Source organism: Ciconia boyciana, chromosome 8 (genome assembly GCF_034638445.1).
Source record: "Ciconia boyciana chromosome 8, ASM3463844v1, whole genome shotgun sequence".
Classification (NCBI taxonomy): domain Eukaryota; kingdom Metazoa; phylum Chordata; class Aves; order Ciconiiformes; family Ciconiidae; genus Ciconia; species Ciconia boyciana.
Genome location: NC_132941.1, coordinates 46036451 through 46060084, shown reverse-complemented (window position 1 = coordinate 46060084; position 23634 = coordinate 46036451). Strand labels below are relative to the sequence as shown.

Sequence of the window (23634 nt, the reverse complement as noted above, 5' to 3'; positions counted from 1 at the left end):
TCCAACAGCCAAATGTTTTAGAAAGGTGTTAAAAATGCAGCACTTAATCTGCAGCAAGTTAAGAATTTCCCTCATCAGTTCTTGGCTGCATTTTAGTTTTACTGTGTTCTATAGTCTGATAGAGCATCAGTAGAGGTCCTGGACTGATATAGAAATAGCTTCCAAAGATCTCAGAGGAACAGTCAAATGGTAACCCAAAAATATGTGAATGACTAAGTTACATAACCAGAGTTAGCAATAGTGTGTCTGTCACAGATGTCTTAATGTAATTCAAAATATTATCAATGTTTTAACTTGCACTGGGCTAGTAGATGAAGAAGCTGCAGCCTCATTATACTTCTTGCTGTACAAGCAGTTAGTAGGCAACACACCCTGATCGTAAGAATTTGCAATCTAGGGAGACAAAGAGAAATAGGGGAAAGGAAATTACAAAAGATCATTCCCACTTTATAGAGGTGGAACCGAAGCTGAATTCAAAATGTACCACAAAGCAGTTGTGTATTGGGACAGATGGTTTAACATGTTCTTTCTTTCCCCAAACCATTTAAATAAAATGTTTCACTGTTTTTAAATACAGTCAAATATTTTATTTACTGATATAAATGCTCTTTAGGAAAGCACCATTAATAAAATCATAGAAGTACAACTACATAGACTTTCTAAACATATTTTTCATATGTGCTTTACAAAGCATGCAGCTTTTAATGGCTCACATATTTCACTTTTTCTGCCCCCAGAAATGGCAATCCAGTGGTTCCTATAGAGCAGGAAAATAGTAAGTAAGGCTAATATTTTTGTTTTTCAGTTCAAAACTTGCTTCTGATTTTGGAAATAAGCATAAGGTATTGATTCATTGCATTTAAAGAGTTATTAACAGATTGTAACTTGGCATTCAGTGTTTCTGTTATGTCCATTCTAAGAGTCTGAAGAAAATTTGGTAGCTATTTAAAGGTAGAAATAAGATGTATAGTTCTCTGTAAAAAAATAATTTATTGTATTTTGCATAGTCAGTTTCTACTTTTTAAATTTGTTGTTATTAAATGGGAATTTTACATGGTCATATTTCAACCTCTGTTTTGATTGAAACTATTCTCTAAGGGGTTTTCCAGCACTTTTTGAGCCACTATATAATATGAGCCACTACTTCATCATCTAGACCAACTTTTTGAACTGTTATCAATAAATCTCTAGAAAATCAGAAACAGGCAGCACCAATATCCCTTAGTTAATGTAAGAGCATTCCTATCAGGGGACAATATTTAATACTATAACTGACACAAAACTTCAGTAATCATCTGCACTACAAAGATTTGGCCAGAGTTGGTCTAGCAGTAGGAGTCTCAGCAAGCAGAGGTTGCATCTGCACCATCAGGTGGAAGGATAGATATCATCACATCTACGTCACTGAGTAGAAAGTGTGTCAGCTATGCAAGCAATACTTTCCAGTGTACATTTGGCTGGAATGTTAAGTCGGGCCTAACCACAGTTTCATTTACCTGACTGGATATCTGATTTTTTTTAATCATGCAAAGATGACCTGAAAAAGTGGACCAGAATTGCTCATATACCTACACTTATCTGAATACTGGCATATGGCTACCTGAAGAAATTATTCCAAGTCAAGCTAGTTACAGATTTCCTACTCTACAACAACTAGCTATGTGTTTGTTTTTATAAACTGAAGCAGCTTATTTCACTTACTGAAGAACACATTTCTTTGAATTTACTCAAGACACAGATAAAGTTATATGTACTCTCAGTTACTGTGGTATAACTAAAGCGTGGTAAATGCATATCCTGGTAGGACCTTGCTTACACATCCTTGCTCCACGAGCTTTGCAGATTCCAAGATTTCTCAAGACACCTTCAAAATAGGTTACCAGATCTGATCCACCTCTGATACAGATTTATGAACTCTACAATGGTACAGTTACCTGCCTCTCCTATAAAACAAGATTCTTCTCTTTCATAAGGCACTTAAAAAAAAAAATCTATAGTAATTGGGTGCTTGGTGTTCTGTTTGCTATCATCTCTGATAGTTTTATAGATAAATCTATAATAATTTGCTATTAAGGAAGCAAGCCTTCATTTTATAGACTTAGTTACAAAAATGCATACTAAAATTGCGAATGGAACAGGGAGCTTTTTTTTTCTTTTTGTTTTTTTAACAACAGAACACTCATCCTTTTCTATAATTCATACAGTAAGAGTACTTTGTGGAAGACAACTAAGATCACCAAGATATGATAAAGCAAAACCCCAAAACTGCAAAACTGGGGGTGGGTGGGTGGAGGTGGGAGTGTCAAGAAATGCACGTTGTCTTCTTACATATCTGTCTCTGCAGACTCTAACACACCCTGCTTCTTCCTCTGCCTGATCATTGCCACGTGTCTAGAATGACTCAGTCGGATCTCTAATTGTTGTTACAATTTTAAAAATAGCAATGACTGAGATGCAATATCTCTGCAATTCATGACAGAATTGTTTATATCGCTGTGCAAATTGGCAAACTTAATCATGTAGTAGTAACTGTCTCAAACTGTCTCATACAGTATCAATATTGGATATTGATGCTTTGTTTAATAATTAAGTGCAAAGTTTACATTCCCTTGTGTATATGAAAGTTAGCAGGAGGCCTGTCAGAACAAACTTACATGTATGCTTTTAGGGCCACCTGCTGAGACAGAGAAAGCCAATATTTCTTTCTCAAACGAAAACCTGAATTCCCAAGAACAGCATCTGCTGCATCAACATGGTAAGGAACTTTGTATTTTTCAATTAGGGTTTGTAAAATTTTGTGCCCTCTCTTTGAAAGAAAATAAGTCTGTAGGTGGTACTGCCAGCACCTGGGAAAGATTAATTCTTCATAAACAAAACTGCCTCCTTCAGAGTTTCAGAGAACATTTATACATTACCTGTTGTCCATCTGGTGTCTCTGACCCTGTAACATGCAGCTTTTAAAGCTTAATTTGGAACCTGCTCACTGGGAGGTAAAAAGTCTACAGGGATAATGCGCAGAAGGCTCAGTTCACAGTTCAGGAGTGTAAGCCCACATAAGTCCACAGGACTTTTTTTGTATTTTACATGTCAAATATAAAATGTTTTATTATGTCTCTAAATATGATTTTGAGTATTATACTATAGAACATTTTACCGTGTAAAATTGTTGCTGCTTTTTCACAGAGAAACATTTGGAGGAAACAAACTGTAGTGCTCAGCAAAACACTCCCGATTCTCCAGAATGTAAGGTAAGTGACAACTTTATCAAGTGTGAGACAGTCCATCAAGTGAAGTGAGCTATATGGAGTGAGATTTTTTTCAGTAGTGGTATTTAATGTATTTGCTTCCTCTCCAGTTTCTTTGAAAATGTGAATATAATGTTGGAGAGTGTCCTGTGAAGTGCTGAATTGCTTCAGCACTCATGGACTAGAATGCGCTGAGCACTTCCTGGGCTCAGACTCTTCTGTTGCGGTTTTTCAATGCATAATATCATGATTTTACCTGCTTGGTAATATAAGCACAACTCATATGATGTAGCCCCTCCATTAGGTCTTCATAGTACTCTTAACAGCTTACAAGATTAATCCTTAGCTTAGAAAGAAGGTAGCACAGGAAAAAGATACAGAATGTCACAACATGGGATGTTGGGGAAAATAAGTGTAATTGTAATCGTGAAGCATTTTCCACAATAACCTTTGAAACCTGAGATTAATATGTTTCATTCTGAAAGTCTCAGATGGGGCATTTGAAAAGAGGGTAAAATTACTCCGTACCTTTGGAGTATTATGCAGCATTGACATAAACCATAACAGTTTGAAGTTGGCAAGAGTAATGCCATTTTTGAAATTACAAATTCCTAAAATACACAGGTGTGTTCTTTGAAAAAAAGAAGTAACTTCCATGCTCAACATGCAATGCTTCAAAACTCTTACAAGTCCAAACATCACTTCTGGTTGTGCAAACGTGTGGAAAATAATGTTACTTGGAATTGAAATTACCCATATTGGGACTGATATTTCATGGGAATAGATTTACTAGTTTTCTCTTGATTATGGTTTGCAAAAAAGGGCTGTCTCATGTTAAAATTAGACCTCCAACCTGGCAGAAAAATTGGAACAATTCTCTCACTTTTGATTAAGTCATCACTATTACTGCTTTTTCCGCACCATTTAATCCATGATGGTTTATCTGTTCGACTTGCTAAAACAATTTCTGAGGATGATATTTACAACATTGGAACTAGTCATGCTGCAAGTCATAAACATTTCTAGGTTGTTGCTATTTCTGACATAATACTTGACCCTAAAAAAGCAGCTGATTTTAAAACTGAATGAAGCGCTAAAGCCAGACAGATAGGTATGTTGGGGTTGCAAGATTGAGATTTTCATTATAGAACAATAAAAGAATGGAGTATGTACTGCGTTACTGTCATGCCGGATATAAGAGTGACTTGTTTGTCAATGAAGGTGATATATTTGATATATTATAAAAGGATTGTAAAAGTACATGTTTCCTTTCTCTTATGAGGTTATCTTCCCCTCCAGCAATTATTTAAAAAGATTTTGGAAATAAGTAGGTACTATTTTCATTCTGATACATACATGCAGCTGCTATGTTAATCACTGGAAGCTCTATACACCTATTCAAGAGAAGGATATATCCCATAATCTACATCAGCCAGTGAGGACTGTGAAGCATAATGGGATTTTTTGGTATTAAAAATGCAAACAAAACACAGCCCTGAATAAACTCTGCTTTAGACTGCATCCTTTTCTATTGTAGGACTTCATTATTAAGATTGAGCTAGAAAAAGCAGAAAATGGAAGCCTAGGATTTGCACTGGTAGGTGGAAGAAATGGCAGGGCTATCCTAATAAAAGCTATCAGCCCGGACAGCATTGCAGATCTAGATGGGAGGCTTCAAGTTGGTGACATCCTACTTAAGGTAACACTTGTTCTTCATTGTTTTGGCCTACATTTTCTCTAGTTACTCTATAATGAGCATTCTGTTCACTATAAAGGTTGTGCAGACTGGAAATCTGAGGCTGCTTGGCACAGTAACACGTAGAAGATGGTGCCCCTCGGCTCTTGGGTGTCAAGAGGGCTGTTCTGGCTCCCCCACACCCCCCCTTGCCTAGAGTTCAGCCTCCTGGGGGACTGGGCCCCTCTACAGCTGGAAGGGGGCTGTTGGGCACTCCAGCAGAGAAGCAGACCCAGAACAGCAGGGCAAGCGGCAAAGTGCAACTGCTCCATAGTGTAACTGTGCCCAGTGAGGATTGCATGTGAAAAAAATCAGGGAAACAAGAGTTAACTGACCAAGCATGCATATAACCGCTAACTAGGAGGACACTGGGAGGAACTGGTCATTGGTGCCAGTTAGGTATTATAAAGACAAGCAAAAAGCACTGGAATTAGAGCTTTTGAATCTTTGTTTAAAATTTTACTATCTTAGCCACCTTTTAACATAATTTTTTTTTTTTACCCCAAATTATTTTTCCCCCCCTCCAGGAGGTTCAGTATTTTTGTTTGCTTTTCTATTTTTAATTTACTTCCATCTGAAAAGGGGGGGAAACAATGCTCTCTTAGTGTCTCAGAAGAGATGCAGAGTATACTTTTGTGGTGTACTGCTGGCAATCACGGTATAAAGAAGTGGAGAGGGGAGGATCAAGCAAGTTACTAAAATGGGAGGGGTGAGGACACACAGAGTGCAAAGAAGCTATATAAAGATTGCTCAGTACTGGGATACATGATTAGAAAAAGGTTTCTGTTACAGGAATCTGAAAGTACAGATCATTGTCTTTTTCAGGTGAATGAGACTTTTGTGTCTGGTCTGCCACGCCAAACAGTTATAGATCTGCTGCGCAAGGCTCAAGGCACTGTTCAACTCACTGTCTGCCGAAGCATGGCTTTGCATTGGGCTTATTCAGGCAATCAGAGCAGCAGTATACCTTCCCCCCCGAACACAAAAGCACAGCCTGGTAAGCAGTCACATCCACTCAGTGCATGATAAAAGTGGGGTTATGTGTTGCCTGATTTCAACTTTCCTATTAGCAAAACAATTCAATATTACTAACTTTACAGCTCCTCCTGATTCATAGCCATAGATACAAACACATTCTTCAACCTGATCCACAGCTCTGCCTAAGCTACTTAAGCCATAGGACCACATGGAAGGAATGCCCAAGGGTGATTTTTTTAAGTCTAGTAACAGCGGAAGCAAAGCTGCAAGACCCTCAAAGATGCTTTAACTCAGCTTATGTTTTTAAGTCATGAAGGTTCCTGGTCTGTGCTGATTTTACCCAATTTTATACAACTCACTGCTGCTAAAATACATTTCCCACAGACTTCACATCCCAGCACTCCTACCTTATCTCTTAGAAGCACTACACCTCTTGTTCTGCCTGGCAGACAGCTCCTCTCCATTCTGTGCTCGTTCATGTTCAAATCCAGAAGCCTCTGCTCCCAGGTTGATTGCTATTAATTTGAGAACACACCCACCTGCCTAAGGCAGTACTTGAAGAGCTGACTAACTCTAATGGAAGAAACTTGTGCTGCAGGCTCTGCTTTACTGAATACTCAAAATTTAAATACTAATTAAAGCTGGGAGCGGAAGCAAGGGTATACTATTAGCAATAGATTATGGGTTTATATTCCTCAACTTTCTATTTCTTTGAACACTGAAATGTTTCCTATAATGGGGAGAAACTTCAATTAGAAGAATACAGAATTCCTCCTTAATATACCTTCTGGTCTGAGGCTTACAAATTGGAGGCTTTGTTTCAAATCTTCTGAGGCAAGAAGCCACTGCCATTGCTATTTGCTTTCTCCCCAGCTGACTAAGGAGAGATGCAGAGCTGACTGGGGGTTTCGGACATATTTTACAGCAAACATGTATGCATCTAGTCAGCTTTACTGATGCAAACTTACCTGCATAGGTATTTGAGGCAATTCTGCTGTTAGGCAGCAGCTGCCTCTAGGGTTTAAGGATCTCAATTTTTTCAGTAGATATCAGACTGAACCTAATCCTTTTGAACTCCCAGCCTGTGTCATAAGCACTGGACACTCCTTCACTTACCGGAAGCTACCCTATGTGTTTCAAGAGCAAAGTTTTCCCCCAAGGATGAGAAAACTATGCTCAGCAGTGGCCTGGAAGGAGGATGTTCACTGCCCCATCTCTATTCTAGTTTAATTTTGGGGGTTAATGATACAAAAAAAATGGAAGGATAGCCACTTAAAAAAAGGCTGACTGAAGCTCTTGCCTTGTTAAGGGCTGTGGAATTAATTCCCATTCACTTCAATGAGACTAGCCTTTTCTCCAGTTCTGCAAATTCAAGGAACTAGCTGTGGGGACGTTCATTTGCATCTCACATGACACTGGTGAATTACACAGTTGCTGGAATGCTTAAACTGTTTTCCTGGACCAGCAAAACTCAATGGTATTATAGAATCACTGGCATCAAAGTTTATCTATGGTATTTGTCCCTTAGCACTGCAAAGGAATGGGCTGGGTTAGGGAGGGCAGATTTAAATTCTGTTTTAGGTTTTCTATAACTGCTAATTCACACAGGGGTCTACTTCAGTGTATCTTCTGGCAACCTGAATTATGCTGGCTTCTTCAGTGGTGATATATGGCATTTGTGCTGTACTAACCCTCTCAGAGCATCCATGAAAGGGATATTCCACGCCAGTTTCTGGCACTGTACCTCAGTGCCTCTTCCAAGATCAAAGTCCTCTGGTTTGGGTGGCACAGAAGAAATGGATCTATATTTTCATGCTTTATAGGCATTTTACTTTGATTTTGTTTTCTGGTATTCAGACAGTGCTGAGGGAAGCCTGCAAGCTCAGCCTGTTTTCACTTGCAAGGAAGAAGAAGAATCCAAGCAGATGTGCACCAAGGTAAAATCTGAATCAGGCTTCTAGACGTTATCAGGCAATGTACTCGTACGTTTGTTGACAAAATGGGCTTGCTGCAATGCAGGCAAGTACCACACCTTCTTAATGAAAAAAGATTAATGTGAGGGAAGTGTGCTGCAATGACTGGAACTGCTAACATTTGAATGAGTCAGGGGATTCCACTGAGATAAGACCATATGATTAGTATAATATATATGCTAAAAGGGTGGGAGGAAGGAAGGTTGCATATGCAAGTCTAGTTCTCATGCTTTATAATATTGGAATGAATGATTTATTAATTTTACCATTCTTCCAGTATTTTAAAACAATATACTTTAAAAGATTTCTATTCAACTGTCTTCCATTAATATGTATAACTCCAAGGCACCCAAACGTCTTCAAACATGGTTATGTTTTTGAATCTTAGTAAGTCCTGCAAGACATTCCACATCAAATTTTACAGCATCTATTATTTCTAACGGTAAAACCTCTCCTCAGAAAATGTGATAAATACAGGTCGTCTTATCCTCCAGAACAAATTAAAAAACCAAACCCTGCCTCAACCAATATAATCAAACTAGAAAAAGGAAAATGGAAGAAATCCTTGATATGAATAAGCTGAGAAAGCTTTGAAGAGGAATTTGTTTGAGGAAGTTTTAAGTACACTGTTGGAATGGATGTTGGAACTAAACTGCTAGAGATTGGTGAAATGTAATATCAAAACAAGGTCATGTCCATGATCTGACAAAGAAGTACACCCAAGAAATAATATCAATGAGAAGTAATAGATAGTACTAAGGTTACAGGTTCCATATTAGATCTCTGAGTTAGCAAGGTATTAAGGCACACTTTTAGTTTTAAGCATGTGGTTAAGTCTATCTAGTTCAGCACAGCACTGCCTAACTTTAAGCACATGCTAATTTTTTTTGCTGATTTGGTTCCATTAACTCTCTCTTCTTCATTATTTCCAGCTTGCCTTTAGCTGTCTCCTATGAACAGAAACTATTTATGCTTTACTTTATAGAGCACAGCTGCCATCTACTCGGAAGATGTAGACTTTGAAACTGACAAGCTACTGAAAAAAACAGTCGCTTGTTTTTTTGCAAGTAAAAAGCAGCAGTAACATACCTTTCCTTGGCAAACAGAAAACAAAAATCCATATAGCATTCTCCAGTCAGTGTAGTCAGTAGGTGCAGAAACTGGGTAAATGAATTCATGGTTAAATAGTCAGCCACGAATTCCCCTATTCTAATGGAGAAATACAAGCACAAAAGTAAGAAAATACAGTATAAGTGGCAGCTACCATTAAGATTCTGTGGGGCATTCAGTAGTTTATACTGCGTAACATGCCAGGGTGGTTTCTGAGTGCATGTGGAATATTAAGCAGGGAAAGAAGAAGAAACACCACTCTGAACTAAAATCTAAATAATTATCTGTCAACTGTTACAACTGAGGAGCCACTTCCACATACTAACGGCAGATGCCCTGCATCATTATTTAAATGCAGGACCCAGTTATCATTCTCTAGGATGGAAAAACACCCACCAATACTATTGCTTCTACTGTGTATGGAGGGCGATCAAGGGTCTGCCTTCCCTGTTAGTTGAGTGCTTCTTCACAGAGCAGCTGCACCCTGCTTCTAACAGCTGGCATCGTTGTGTCTGAGATAAAAAAAGGAAATTATTACCAACAATTCCAACTCAGACACTGGTGCTTTCTACTGCCAAGAGCTGGGAGGTGAAGAGTAGAGTGTGACTCGTGATTCCTGTGATTGCATTTTCTGTATGAGATCAGAGAGGATATAACTAGCATGAACCTTTTCAAAGTTTAGTCATGCATGCTAATTTTGTCTGAAGACTGTATTGTTATGAAACTCACAAATACAGCTGATGTAGCTTTTTAATCCTAGTAGATACTGCAATGCTGAGTAGAAGTTATTACTTTCTTCTGAAAGTGGAAACTATTCTATTCTTCCTTTCCTTCTTGAGTGAAGGAGACATTTTTGTCAGATATAAAAAAGATTGTTGGTGAAAGTAACTATATTCTTGATGTTTCTGTGTACTGATTTTTCACAGCTCTTCCTTATTTTAAACCTGCAGGATTCAGAAAGTATACACAATTCCCCTCTGCAAGGTCAGCTGGCTGGACAAGACTATAAGGGTATCATCAGTAGCATTTCAGACAGGTAAGTCTTTCAAATGCAGGAAAATTATTAAAATAACTAGCATGGGTAGTTTATTCTTACATTTCCAGAGCTGTCCTAATATGGTATGCAAATGCACTCGTGTCCCAAATGATAGTAATACAGTGCTATTGGAATGCAGCTCCATCTGCAGTAAGAGTTTCTAAATAGCTTCCACACAACTACTAAGACAAATGAAACAGAAGCTTCTAGGTGTAACAGTTCATGCAGACATGCCTAAGCTAGCTTTAGCCTTTCTAGCCGAGAAGGAGAGAGAACAGTGGTAGCACTATCACATTGGCATGGGCAGAGTCCCTGGGGGTGTTACTAAGTGTTCCAAGCAGGTCTTGCAGCCTGGGCTGGACCCTGTGCTACTATGGCTGTAGTGATACAGATGTTGAACTCCAGACATCTGGGTGTCAAAAGAATTTGAGGATGTTAGTCCAAAGAAAGTACATGGTACTAGAGAAGAATTTTACTTCAAATTTTAAATCTACAGTACCATGGGAAAACAAAGAATAATGGAGTGTTGATAAGACATGGGCAGTTTTGTCTATTACAATGATGCAGAATATATGAAACATGATTATTTTCTTTATCACTTATAACCCACATAAATGGAAAAAAGGACTAAATGTTTACATTTAAAACTTAAAATTTTGTAAGAACAGTACTTGGCCAATCAATTAGGGATGAAAATCTTCCTTAACTTACATGCTTGCAAAGATAAAGTTTGAAAGAAGCTTTGAGAGAATCTGCAAGTGAGAACATCCATGTGAACATAGGCTCAGTGCCACTTGCTAATATAACATTATCTTGTGATATATGAGGTAATCAGGTGTGATTACTATTAAATTATCTTGCTCTGTGTGCAAAACACATAAATGCATCTATGGCTAATACAAAGTTATCTTATCATATATAGGGATAACAAGTATCTTTTCTGGTTGTTTTGCAAATAGGATGGTTTTCTGGCCCCTGTCCTCTAATCTGAATCTTTTTACTACCAGTATTTTCTAGTATTTCTATTTTCTACTTGCAAAAGCTTTGTGTAACTTGAACAGGCACAGCCTGCAATGGTTACCGATATTTGCAAAGCTGCTACTTATTATCTTATTCTCCCACTTAAGTGTATCTTTTACTATTTCTAACGTTATGTATTATGATCATACATAGGATAGGATAATGTAAGACTGTGATATGCTTAGGCCTACTAACATAGTTAAATGTTAGTTCTGAGGGTTTCGGAGTTAGCCAGTAGAGGAATATTTGACCCAGTCTGCACACATTATAGTTGTATTCTGGATTGCAGGCATATCTTCTACCTAAAACATATTTAAGTGCTCTAAAATTTTCTAAACACTCTAGGAAACAGTAACAAGCAAAGCCTATTTAGCTATGATTGCCTAACAACTCAAAAATGTCATACATGAAAAATTGTCTATAACTGTGACAAACCTTATTTTCAAACATTTTATGGGCAGCTTTTTATGTAAAGCATGTTCTTATCTCTTTGAAAAAATAAAATACCACATACAGATAATAGTGTTTTTCACTAGCTATATCTGCAAATGCTACTCCAGACAAAATGCTACTATTACTTCTTGAACATATGTTCTTCAGAGTTCACACTAATTCTTGAAAATAATTGCTCAAGAAAGTTAAAAGTGACCAAAAATAGATTAAAAACAAAACCTTTGTACAGTTCAGATTATCAAAGCTTCTGCCGCTTCCATAAGACCATTCAACTAATGCTGTTTTACAGGTCACAGAAATACGCAGAATGTGAAGGCTGCAGAAGAGGGAGTCAGCAGTCTGAGTCAGACAGCTGGAACAATGAAGATGATGATATGCCCCACAAGATTTCTGTTCTACCTAGAAGTAACCATGCAAAAACTTCTCTTGTTTCTTTAACGTTATAGGCCAGCTCCTCCATATATGTACAGTGAGAACAACACTAATCCCTTGTATACAAGCTAAGAATTTGCTCTTTGTGTCTCAAAGACCAGGGCACTCATGACACAATTTTTACCGTTGATACATATGAAGGCCATCAAACCTTTGCAACGTCCACAAGAAGGGGGCCTACATCAGGGTCTCAGCAACTCTTTTGGAGAACTGCTAGAAGGAAGGAGAACATGAGTCTGAATGTAGTTAACTGAACCCAGGGAGGGCAGCTCTGCTGGCCATCACCCACTCGCCACTGCTCTGAGCACCTCTGCTTTGGAACTCCAGTTTCAAAAGGATGAGCAACTTCTTAGTTTTATTTTTTGTGGGGGTTGTTTTGTGTCTTTTGTTTTGGTTTTTGATGGGGATTTTTTTTTTCCCTAATGTTATATATCATGTCCTTCCCCAAAGGAAAATCTCTGAATACCTTGATTATACTCAATTGGGTATACAAACTGAGAAAATAAGAGGAAAAGGAAGTTCTTGAATTAATTGGAGCAACATCATGACATTTGTTCAAATCATGCACTATTGGATAATGCAAAGAAATGACACATTGGCTCAGTGGCTGAAGGAAAAAAAAATGAACATTGCAATTTGGGTCAGAAGCAAACTTGTGGGAGCTTCCCAGTGCATAATTAAAAACCTGAAATTCTTAGTTTGTCCCAAAATGAATAAAATGAAAGCAGATGGAGTATCTTACTGACTGGATGTAGTAGAAAGCCTTTTTCTTATATGAAAGGCAATGACAAAGAAGGCTTTGAGAACTAATGGAACAAATTCCAGGAACATACTACAAAATGTTCTTGTTATCACTGCGTGCAATAGGTTTTTGAAATCATTCTCCTCTCTCCCTTACTGCTCCCATACAACTCCTTAAAAAAAGTAAATGAAAGCTTACACAGAAACGTAGAATGAAAGGGTCAAATTCTACCTGAATACTTTGTTCCCAGAATCACCAAATTTCACTTCATATAATAACTTCATTAAAACCTCTAGAGCTGATGTGCTTAAACACATACTGAAACACTTTCACAGCTCAGGTGCTAAAGCCGCTCTACGATCAGAAGACAGTTTACAGAAGGAATCTGCCTAGTTGTTCCTAGAGGAAATTAAGCTGCTTCTGCCCCAAACAAGAATAATTTGTGAAAGGAATCATACTGAGGATGCTGCAGTATCCCATAGATTCTCTGAAATACAGGTCTCTCCCTGCTTCTTCTTGCTCTGTAGAAGCAACAAATTGCTGATGGCTTTTATCAGAAGTAAACCACGGTTATCTCCCTCACACTACCAAGCTGTGCTGGCTAGCAAACAGAAAATTATAACCAATCTATCCTCTACTACCTGCTCAAAGTTTGGGGGTTTTATTCCACTTGATCTGGCAGGAAAGAGAGGTGTATGGGAAACAGCGCACTGTCTAGAGCAGGGGATCTATCTTCACTGGCACTCTCAACTAGTGAATAGAAACACCTTCACATCTGTGAGGGTTAGAGAACAGAAAGTGAACAGAAAGTGTCTGTATATTTATACATACTTATATACATATATTTAATTATATGTTATTATACCATATACTATATTTAATTATATGTTACTATACTATGTACTATATATTATACTATATACAATGTATGCCTTATACATTAATATCAGATAGTGTCTTAGAAGCTCAGGCAAGGCAACTGAAAGTTGTAGCCCAAGACAAAAACATAGCAAGCACAACACTTTTGTAATGGAGATTAGTTAAGAGTAGCATGACATCTTACAAGAGGAAAATAGAGCATTGCTTCTTGTCTTCAGCCTACAACAAACCTGTGGAACAGATCACCAAGTTTTCTTTGAGACAGTGGCGTGTTATTCTTTGCCAACAGTAGCCTATGACTAAAAGGACAAATTCCATAATTCCTCTGCCTCAAACCACTATTTCTTACCAAACAAGCTACTGTTTTTACTCTACATGGTAAAAAAAGTTTTTCAATTGCTCCAGTAGAGTAGTGGTCTTTCTGGAGATATAAATGTTTATCCATCTTCTTAATCTGTCAAGTTTTGGATCAGAACATATATTTCAGGATGAGCTAATAAGTAAAACTGAATCCTGATGATGGTGCATCAAAGATACTTCACATCTTGTTCTTGAAGGGGAGTGTGAGGTAAGATGAAAAGAACAGAAGATATTTTCTTACTTCAGGGAGGAAGAATTTGCAGTGATTATTCCTAGCAGTGGTGTGTGGCAATACTAATTTTCAGGAAAATGTTGGAAACATGAAGATGATTCCTTGTGAAGATGTGGCCAGGGTCTCCTATACCAATATAAACTAGCATTAAAATTTACAATTCTGCAACAACAGTTTATTTAGAACAGACTCTATTTAGAAACTGTATGAGGCAATAAGTTGCAATAGTTGGATCTGCTTCCAAATTACATGAAATGTGCTGGTTGTATCCATGGTACTGATTTATTCTTCTTTCTGCTGTGAATATAAGTAAGCCAAAAATATTTTTTCATATTGCACTTCCACAGTATGATCATCAAAATGTACTTAAGTACTGCAGCCTCCTAGTCTTTAAAGCCAAGACTTTGCACTATGAACAATAATCATTAAAAACCCTTTCTTTTTTTGTTGATATATAGGCAGAACCTTTGCTTCTGGAGATGAACTTACTCAGTTAATTAACTATAAACCATCACTGACTGGAGTAGGTCCAAGAACTGGCATCACAGGTCTTATTCGACGCCTTCAGTTGCAGATTAAGAATCAAGAGGTGTTAAAGGAGTTTATGGTAAAGTGTGATACCTTTTTAAGATCTGAGTGTTTATCAGAGCTAAGAAAGTGACTTTTAGCAGCCTTCTGCATATTGTATGGGAGATCCACTTGTATATCTTTACTGACTCCACTTTCTCAGAGAATTATTCCAGCCAGAATGGGGCTCCTACTCTGCTCTGTTTGGGTGATGCTACAGTATTTGGATCTCTCTTTTTCCATGCAGGTCAGGCTTACACTGTTTCTTGTCCAAAGACGCTGCCCACGTGGAATGAAAAATAAATAATACACAAAAGTAGAGTATGAATCACTTTTTCCTAGACTGACTTCTTCCCATTACCCCCTCAGCTCTGCTGAACATCTGCCTAAGAACTATTCTAGAGGCTGCATTAAAGCAAGACATCCATGCTGCTAGGGATTCACTAGTGTTGAAACACTTAGTTGATGAAAGGAAAATGTTTCACACAATGCTCCAGTGATCCATGGAACTCATTGCCACAAAATGCTATTAAGGTCAGGAACTTTGTGAAATTAAAAAGAGAAAGTAACGTACTCCCATAGATAATGAAAACACATAATTACATCCGATGGCATATAAATCATGAAAAAGTGTAAAATTAGAAAAGCATATAAAATCTCTTATTTCAGGATATAAATAGAGTACTCAGTTATCAACAAATTCCCAAAGGACAGATTATTTCATAACTCTTCAACACAGTACTGGAATTTCCTTTAAAGGATGTACTCATCACCAGTGAAAAAGATTGCTACCACTTTTCCATTGTCATTACATACAGCATTATTAGTTTCTTTCACTTGTCTTTATATCTCTGACTTTCTGGGTACAAAATCTCACAGGCTCAAGTGTATAGGATTTGCTGACTTCCCCTGAAGGCTCAAAGGCATATATTAATTTCCATTCATTCCGTTCCATGACTGATGTAGGCATGGCAGACTATGAGTATTATACTGTCACGCGTCTGCACAAAAAACGTAAAGATCTAATAGGGAAAGCACTGGTTACCAAAGCCAATGGATATTTTATCTGAGTAAAAGCTGTAGTAACTGATGAAGTTAGAGAACTGTCACGTATTTCAGTCCATATACACTGTATAGTGGCATAATGTGATGGTTGAGCATTGTGCAATGCATACCAAAGAGGTAAAAGAATAAAGAAAAGTGAAGGTAACTCAAAACTGTAAATGAAATTAACTTGCACACTCCTGCTTCCAGCTACCCTGCATTCTGTTCCCCTAAATCTGCTATGAAGTACTTACAACCATATGATTGCACTTAACATCATTGATGCTGTTCCCTATGTCCATCACTTTCTCTGTCACTGAAAAGTATTCACTGACGTTCACTACCTGTTAACAGTGCAATAGTTGGTGCTTCATCAGTATGTTATCAATTACGAATGCTGACATTTGGCCAAGACGCTATTCCAAACATCTATTTTACAGCAATATACAACAGGGATCTGTAATGACAGAGGCTGAGGATGTGGGTTGGAAACCTCAATTGAAAACCCCAGAAATTTTGTGCAGGCTGAAGAAAATACAAAGCAATTTGAATTCCTTGCCTAGAAGTTTAGAGAATGATGCACTGATTCTCTTCTGTGAGAAGTCTATTTGCCAGTCTTGGGTCACATATAGCAGTAAAGTTTGCTCACACTGACTCTGTAAAGGTTGTCTATAAAGGATGTGAACAACATGGATTGACTATTTCTCTTTGACCTAGGCTTTAGAACATATGAAACCAATAGATGACTGCAGAACTGGCAAAGCACCAGAAAACCAGCATAAAAACAGATACCGAGATATTCTTCCATGTAAGTATGCATAGTAATGAGAACATACATTCAGTGAACAAAGACATCAGAAAACAGAAAAACAGCTATAACAATGAGATGTAGCAGGCAAAGCCCACCACATCCTTAGTCACGGAAAGCTCCACTAATAATGAAATGTGTTGAGATATTTCCAAAAGAGGTAGAGTTCACGTAAGGATGTCTGCATTGCACAATATGTAATTTTCTGAAGTATCATCTTCCACAAGGCAGGACTTGGTCTGGTAGGGGGCCAGCTGTCTTTGTGTTTCCTTCCCTCTTTCTCAGAGATATAGATCTACTACATTTCTGTGGGCAAGTGTAACTTGAACTATAATAGCAGTTCTTTAAATCTATTTAAATGTACAGCTACATCTACTGCTGGTGACACAGTGGGATTCTGAAAAGTACAGTGGAAATTATGGAGTTATGTAGCTCTTGGAAAGACAAAGATTCTTTCAGAAGTATTTGAAAGCATAATATCCAACCAGAGCTTTCAGCTGCTCAGCTCTGATCTGAGTCAGAAACAAGTTTCATCGCTGATGAGAAGTCATTTTAGAAGGAAGATTTGAGTCCAAGAGCTGAATGACTGCTGTTAACAGGGATTTCCAAAAAATAATGTACTGACCAATGATTCCCTGAGAGGTATCATGACAGAAGGAGAACACTTTCTGTCTTTCTAAACTGCAGCAGCAGGACAACACATGCAAGATTTGTAGCACAGTTACATCTCTATATTAGTGATACAGTATACATTCTCAGAAGTTTCCCATTTTATAACATTAATATCCAGTGACAATGTTCCCATGCCATACAGTAAAAGCAGTGTTGGGTACACTATTTTGAATTACTGCCAAAGAATTCTACAGTAATTAGAAGGCTTGTCAGAGTGTTACGCAACTATCTTAAGAAAAATAAAGCTGCAGTGAACCATACAATTTATCTGTGGGAATTCCTATTAACAGTGATTAATATTAGTGCTATTAGCCAAAAGTATTCTAAAATCCAGAGGCATACTTTGCTCTAGAGGCTGAGGTTCCCCACCTCCTGAGTGCTAGAGACAGTAGAACTCTGTTTCAGATCTACAGCTGAAATAGCAACTTTCTGTTTCTGTACAGATGATAAGACCCGAGTTCCTCTGGGAGAAAAGAATGGCTACATTAATGCAAGTTACATTAGAATGAAAGTTGGAGAAGAGGAACATTTCTATATTATAACCCAAGGGCCTCTGCCATCCACTATGGCTGATTTCTGGCAAATGGTCTGGGAGAGTGAATCAGATGTGATTGCCATGATGACAAAAGAAGTGGAGCTAGGGCGAGTCAAATGTCATCGATACTGGCCTGAACCTCCCCATGACTCTATAGATCTGTCTAATTTCCATCTCAAGCTAGACAGTTACCAGATTCTGGAATACTTCATAATTAGAACAATAGAAATGATTAACAAGCAGGTAAGTTGAGTATACTTAATACTTTCATATATGATTAAATTGATTAGATATTTTACATGAATAAATACTAATATTATTGTTTGCTTCTTCCGTAACATTTGCTCAGTATTTTTTAGGAATGTAAAAATCTGATTAACGGGCATGAAATTAGGGTTAACGAGATGCTGCTTCTTTGCTCGTTGCACAAGCAATGGATCCAACATTACATACATTTGGACAAGAATGTCCAAAAATTAGTCCTTTAATAATCACAGAGATGGTGTGTTCAGTGTTTTGCAGAATTGCTTACTGTTCTCATGAAATCAAATCAGTAAGGGCTGCCAGAGTGGGTTCATATTCTGTAATGATGGCTGGAAGGAAAGAGGGAAGAAGGTGGTTTTCATCCTAGAATTTAGAACAAATGATACTTCTTTCATTCATGAAAAGACATGAATACACATGAAACTACAAATCTAGCAGTAAATTTTTAGAAATCTAACAAATACAAAATCCATGTGTAAGAACATGGAAATCGGGACAACTATAAGCCCATCAGTCTTGCCTCAATATTAAGTAAAGCTTTGCAAAAATTTCTGCAGGACATATTAATTAATGGAATAATTAAAAGATTCGTACTTGTGCCAGACTAACTTGGTGTCTTTTTCCATCCAGAAAACAATTTCTCTATATGAAGAAAACACAATTCACCTTATGTCACTGAGTTGAAGCATAGTAAAGCATTTGATATGAGTCTTCCCAAAAGATTATTAAGATGGGAAGATGGGCCATTATATGTGATTGTTTCAATGAACATGTTATATTTGCTATGTCTGTCTTGGACTAGTACCAAATTACTACAGAAAGCCACAGGTTTACTTCAGCAGAAATCCAGACATGCATTCAAATTCTTCTGATGGTAGTTCTTTTGCATTCAGCTTAACATGTTTTGGCAAACTGGCAACAAGATGTACTGTCCCAGGACCACTCAATTAATAATACTCTTTATTTTGTCTACATTATGATTATTCTTGTAAGCATTTTTTTAGTTGGTTTGGTTTGTATGTTAGGGTATCTAATCACAAATTGTTCTTTTATATCTGATAGCCAGAATAGTATTTATGATCTTACTATCATGGCTATCATATTACTACTCTTCTATTAGTATGGCTTAGTTCAGTTACAAAAACAATTTTTGTAAACAGTACTGGAATGTTCTAATTTAACAAATGTTTTTGTTTTTCCATTCTAACCAACAAATAAGATAACTGCATCCTTTTGGGGCAACAGAGTAACTTCAGCATCTCATCAAAATTATATGAAGTGAATTTCCTAGGCCTGTGTCTTCTGAGTGCATTTCTGAAAACCTAAAGGAAACCTTAATAGGGTTAAGTATGAAAAGCTGAAGAATTGTAGGGTAGACAAACAATTGACTAAGAATGAGTCTGAAGGAAAAGTTATCAGTAGAATTCCTTGAAAATCAGTCTTGGGACTGATCATTTTTAACATTTCTGGTCTTTCTCTTCCAGACAGAAGAGAAGCGCATTATAAATCATTTGCAGTTTACCACTTGGCCAGACCACAATACTCCCAAACTGGCTGAGCAACTTGTAAAATTTATTTGTTACATGAGAAAAGCTCACGGTACAGGACCTATTGTTGCTCACTGCAGCACTGGCATTGGAAGAAGCGGAGTGTTGCTGTGTGTTGAAGTTCTGCTCAGCTATATAGAAAAAGATCTATGTGTAAGTATCAAACAGATCGTCATTAAGTATTACAAATTCATACAGAGGTCAACAACATGTGGGGGTATCTTAGACCAGAGTAATTCCTGGTAGAATTCATCCTAACAAAATGGAATAAACCCAGCTTTTGTTGTTTTAAACAACAAAGACAATAACTACAAATATACTACTTGTAAAAGAACTGAGTCACAGCTTCCCCACTGAACATGCTTAAATCTTTCTTTATAACTTGCATGTCAACAAAATAAAAACTGTTCTCTTCTGATAGTTCAACATCAAGCAGATAGTGAGAGATTTGAGAGATCAGCGTTTTGGCATGATCCAAACTAAGGTAAGTTCTCAATATTCAACTAGATTATGATTTTTAAAAGCCTCAGTTAGTGGTACATATCCACATGCTTTGATAAATCTGGGGCTTAAAGCATAATTTTAGCCCTCTCATTTGAGGAAAATAACAGCCTTCCAGGCAAATTGTGTCTAGATTTAAATATGAAAGATCTGTCCCTTACTAACTAACTGAAATAAAAGCAAAGCACCAATATAGTACAGATACCAGCCCCCTTTTCTTTTTTTAAGCAAAAAGAAAAGCAGAGATCAACAACAAAACCGGTGAGATACCATAAACTCTACCCTGCAAAACTGCGGCCTTCAGCTGAGTTCTTGCTATTGCTGAGTTATCATCACCTCAGTAAACCCTTCTACTGCTGAGTTAAACCTACCCCTGAAAAGAGTTTTCACACAGGAAAATACAAGATGTGGCTAACTCAATTTAGAGCAAAGAGGTGGTGGGAAGAAAAGCAAGACAAGACTAGGATAAGTTCTTCCTATAGGCAAATATTTTAGCACATGCTTTGATATATTTTTCTTCAGGATAATGATTGAGCATGTGATTAAAATTAAGCAAATGATAACCTTCACTGACCTAAATGAGGCTTGAGCACATGCTTACAGGTAGTGCATTAAATAAGAAAGTGTTCCTGAACTTTTATGAGTGATGGAATGAAAAGAACAAGGATACTCTTAAATATCTAAGTTTTGGTATCCATGTTACAAAGGTGCTGATGTTATAAACAGCACTTCAGCCAGTCCATCCTTCTTTGTCTAGAATTTATGTTGAATGTAACCGGCTGTTTCACATTGGTGTCTCTATGTACAGGATGAGTATTTATTCTGTTATGAAGTTGTGCTGGAAGTCCTTCAGAACCTTCAAGCAATGGATTCCTACTGACTGCAATATGGGTCTTCCCTGTTGCTATTCCCCTTGGACTCCAGGGACCACTCAGCAATTGCTTTAAAGAGATGTCAAGCCAGCACAGACAAGTGTTATATTACATGCTTTGTTAGATTACTCTGATTTCTAAGGCATTTCAAAACCTTGCTTAACACGTCCTGGGTAAGTCATTTAAATCTTGGCTCACAGTTTGGAGAAAGAGCCAGCCAGCACTGCAACACTGCTATTAAATTGCCATGGACAATTTGTGTGTTCTATGTCATAACATATTAATTGTTAGGAAAATATTTTGGGACTGTGACAAGAAGATAGCAGCCTTTGGAATTAGCTTTACTGTCCAGAGGGCAACTATAAAGATCTAAGATTCTGTTGGTGTTGGTGAAAGATTAGTTGTCTCTTACATAGTGTTGGGCACTCTTGGCTTCTGGACTGCAAATCAGCATTTTCTCCAGTAGTTATGCTTTTGTGTGGAAGGACTCAATTTGTTTACCTTCGGTTGCTTGAACAATGTAGAACCATTTCCAGTCATCACTTCAGCCCAAGAATTTATACCACCATCACTAGACATCTTAAATCAAGAAACTGACAGAAAAATAGGATGCCTTTAAACCCTAGTTGGTTCTCTTCAAAGCAGGAAGAGCATTCTAATAATTTGATGGAATATTAATTTATCCCAGCAATATGAACAGCTGTAGACAGCATCAGTATTCTTTCATTCTGCATCCATGTAAAAAGGAATGCAATACTAAGCTAGGTGAAATGACTGTGTGTGCATTGTGGCACGCATATACATTTCATCTTCCCCTGATACTTTCCAGTGATTAACTATCTTGTAATTCTTATCTAGGATCTGAACCAATCGATGGGAGGTCCCACTGGTTTCAGCAGGGACTGATTCAGATATTTGAGTAAATAACCCTCTGTACAGTTTATTTCTCTTGTAAAAAGCGTTTCTGTTAGTGTGAGTCTGAGTGGATTTGAGCAGAAATCTGCTGTTCAATTTTGTAAGATTGTACCTGTTTCTATAGTACTTCTTCTAAATCCTTTATCTAGAAGGTGATATGTATGGAAGTGAAGTTATTAGATGTGCATTGGAAGAGTAACCTTTAAACATAGGAAATTACACCACCATTTATTTAATTGAATTGTACATATTTTTAAAACTTCTTTGATTTCAGAAAACGAGAAAATATTAAGAGGCATTTTAATATAAAACTGCAGTAGAAACAAGACAATAAAATAGCTGTTTATTTAGATTACAAATGAGAGGTTTATGGTTCAGAAAGAATGAGGGATTAAATACAAATTAAAAGTATGACTTTTACAAAAAGCCCCTGTAATACAATTATAATTAAGGCCAAGGGCCATTTTTATTTCTGCCCTCAGATAGTCTGCTGGAAGTCAGGAAAAGATAGAAATGAAATTTATGATGTGAGCCAGATGCTGATTTCAAACGTATTGATAGAGATCCAGAGTAACTCTAAATCAGTGGAGTAACCCTGGACTTACATTGGTATAAACATAAACAGAATTCAATATTTTGTCTTAAATTCATTGAATTTGAGCCTTCCCAGAAGCATTACTTTCCATACATTCTGCATTTACTATCTTTATGTTCCATATAAAGGACTATTTGCACAGTTTTGTCAAGTGTAATCAGCCAAATTTTCATTCATAACTTTGTTACCTTCATTTGTTATTTGGCCTTTCACTTTGATTTTAATTACTGCACATGTACTACTATGCAATGAATGCACTACACACGAATGCACAATTCACTTTTTGTACCACAACAACTTTAAAAAGCTTCTCAGCAAAAATATTCCTGTACTTTACGCAAAGGGTTTTTTTCTGTGGTTTAGAACAAGCATTCTGGATTTAGAGGACAATCTTCACGGCATTATTTGCTCCTCCACATTTGTGCATCATCTTTGCAGCTCTTCGACAGAAGTGTTTGCTTTTTGACAGAAGTTTTTCCTGTTTTACAGGGATATTAAAAAGATTTCTGAAAACACTGAATTGCATTTCATTTCAATTTCTTTTTATGAAAAAGCAGCTGTAATACTTAACTACCAACCAGTAAGAGCTCTAGGGAAAATAATATTTTATTAATTGGGGCTTATATTTAAACTCCCTCTAAAGGCAGATTTTGTGATGATGGTACCTTTTGTACATTCCCCTCAAGCAGGTATTACTGACCTGAGACATTCTGCCATATCCCATGTTCTTATCCTTTAGGAATATAATAATTAAATGCTTTTAAACAGATACTATGGTTAGGATCCCCATAACGACATCCTCACTCAGACTGTACGTCGTTTTGGATGAGACATACACTTTTACACAGATCTAGTCCTCTAAGGCTGCTAGCAGGGTAAGATAAAACAGAACTGTCCTTCCAGATATTTCATAATCTGTTATATAAAAAAGAAACTTTCATCCACAGAAAATCCCAGAGCCTCTCAAACCAACTTTGAGCAGAGCCAGATAGATGCAATTTAGCACATGCTTGGTGACAGGCCCTCTATCTGTCACAGTCCCGGAGTGATCCTGCAGAGCAAGTCTCTCAATCCACAGCCTGTAAACATTTTAAGAAAACTGCAGACTTGCAAGGGTTC

General features: G+C 37.3%; 1 protein-coding gene across 1 annotated transcript; it reads left to right on the top strand.

Annotated features, from left to right (window-relative positions):
* Positions 1–758: 758 nt before the first annotated feature.
* Positions 759–21455, top strand: PTPN20 (protein tyrosine phosphatase non-receptor type 20). Its single transcript, XM_072871488.1, has 14 exons — positions 759–775; positions 2669–2755; positions 3184–3248; positions 4783–4944; positions 5806–5977; positions 7816–7895; positions 9992–10077; positions 11840–11955; positions 14654–14802; positions 16524–16614; positions 17730–18064; positions 19570–19785; positions 20054–20116; positions 20942–21455. The coding sequence occupies exons 5-14, from the start codon at positions 5902–5904 to the stop codon at positions 21011–21013; spliced, it is 1284 nt and encodes a 427-aa protein (XP_072727589.1). The 5' UTR covers positions 759–775; positions 2669–2755; positions 3184–3248; positions 4783–4944; positions 5806–5901; the 3' UTR covers positions 21014–21455.
* Positions 21456–23634: the final 2179 nt, after the last annotated feature.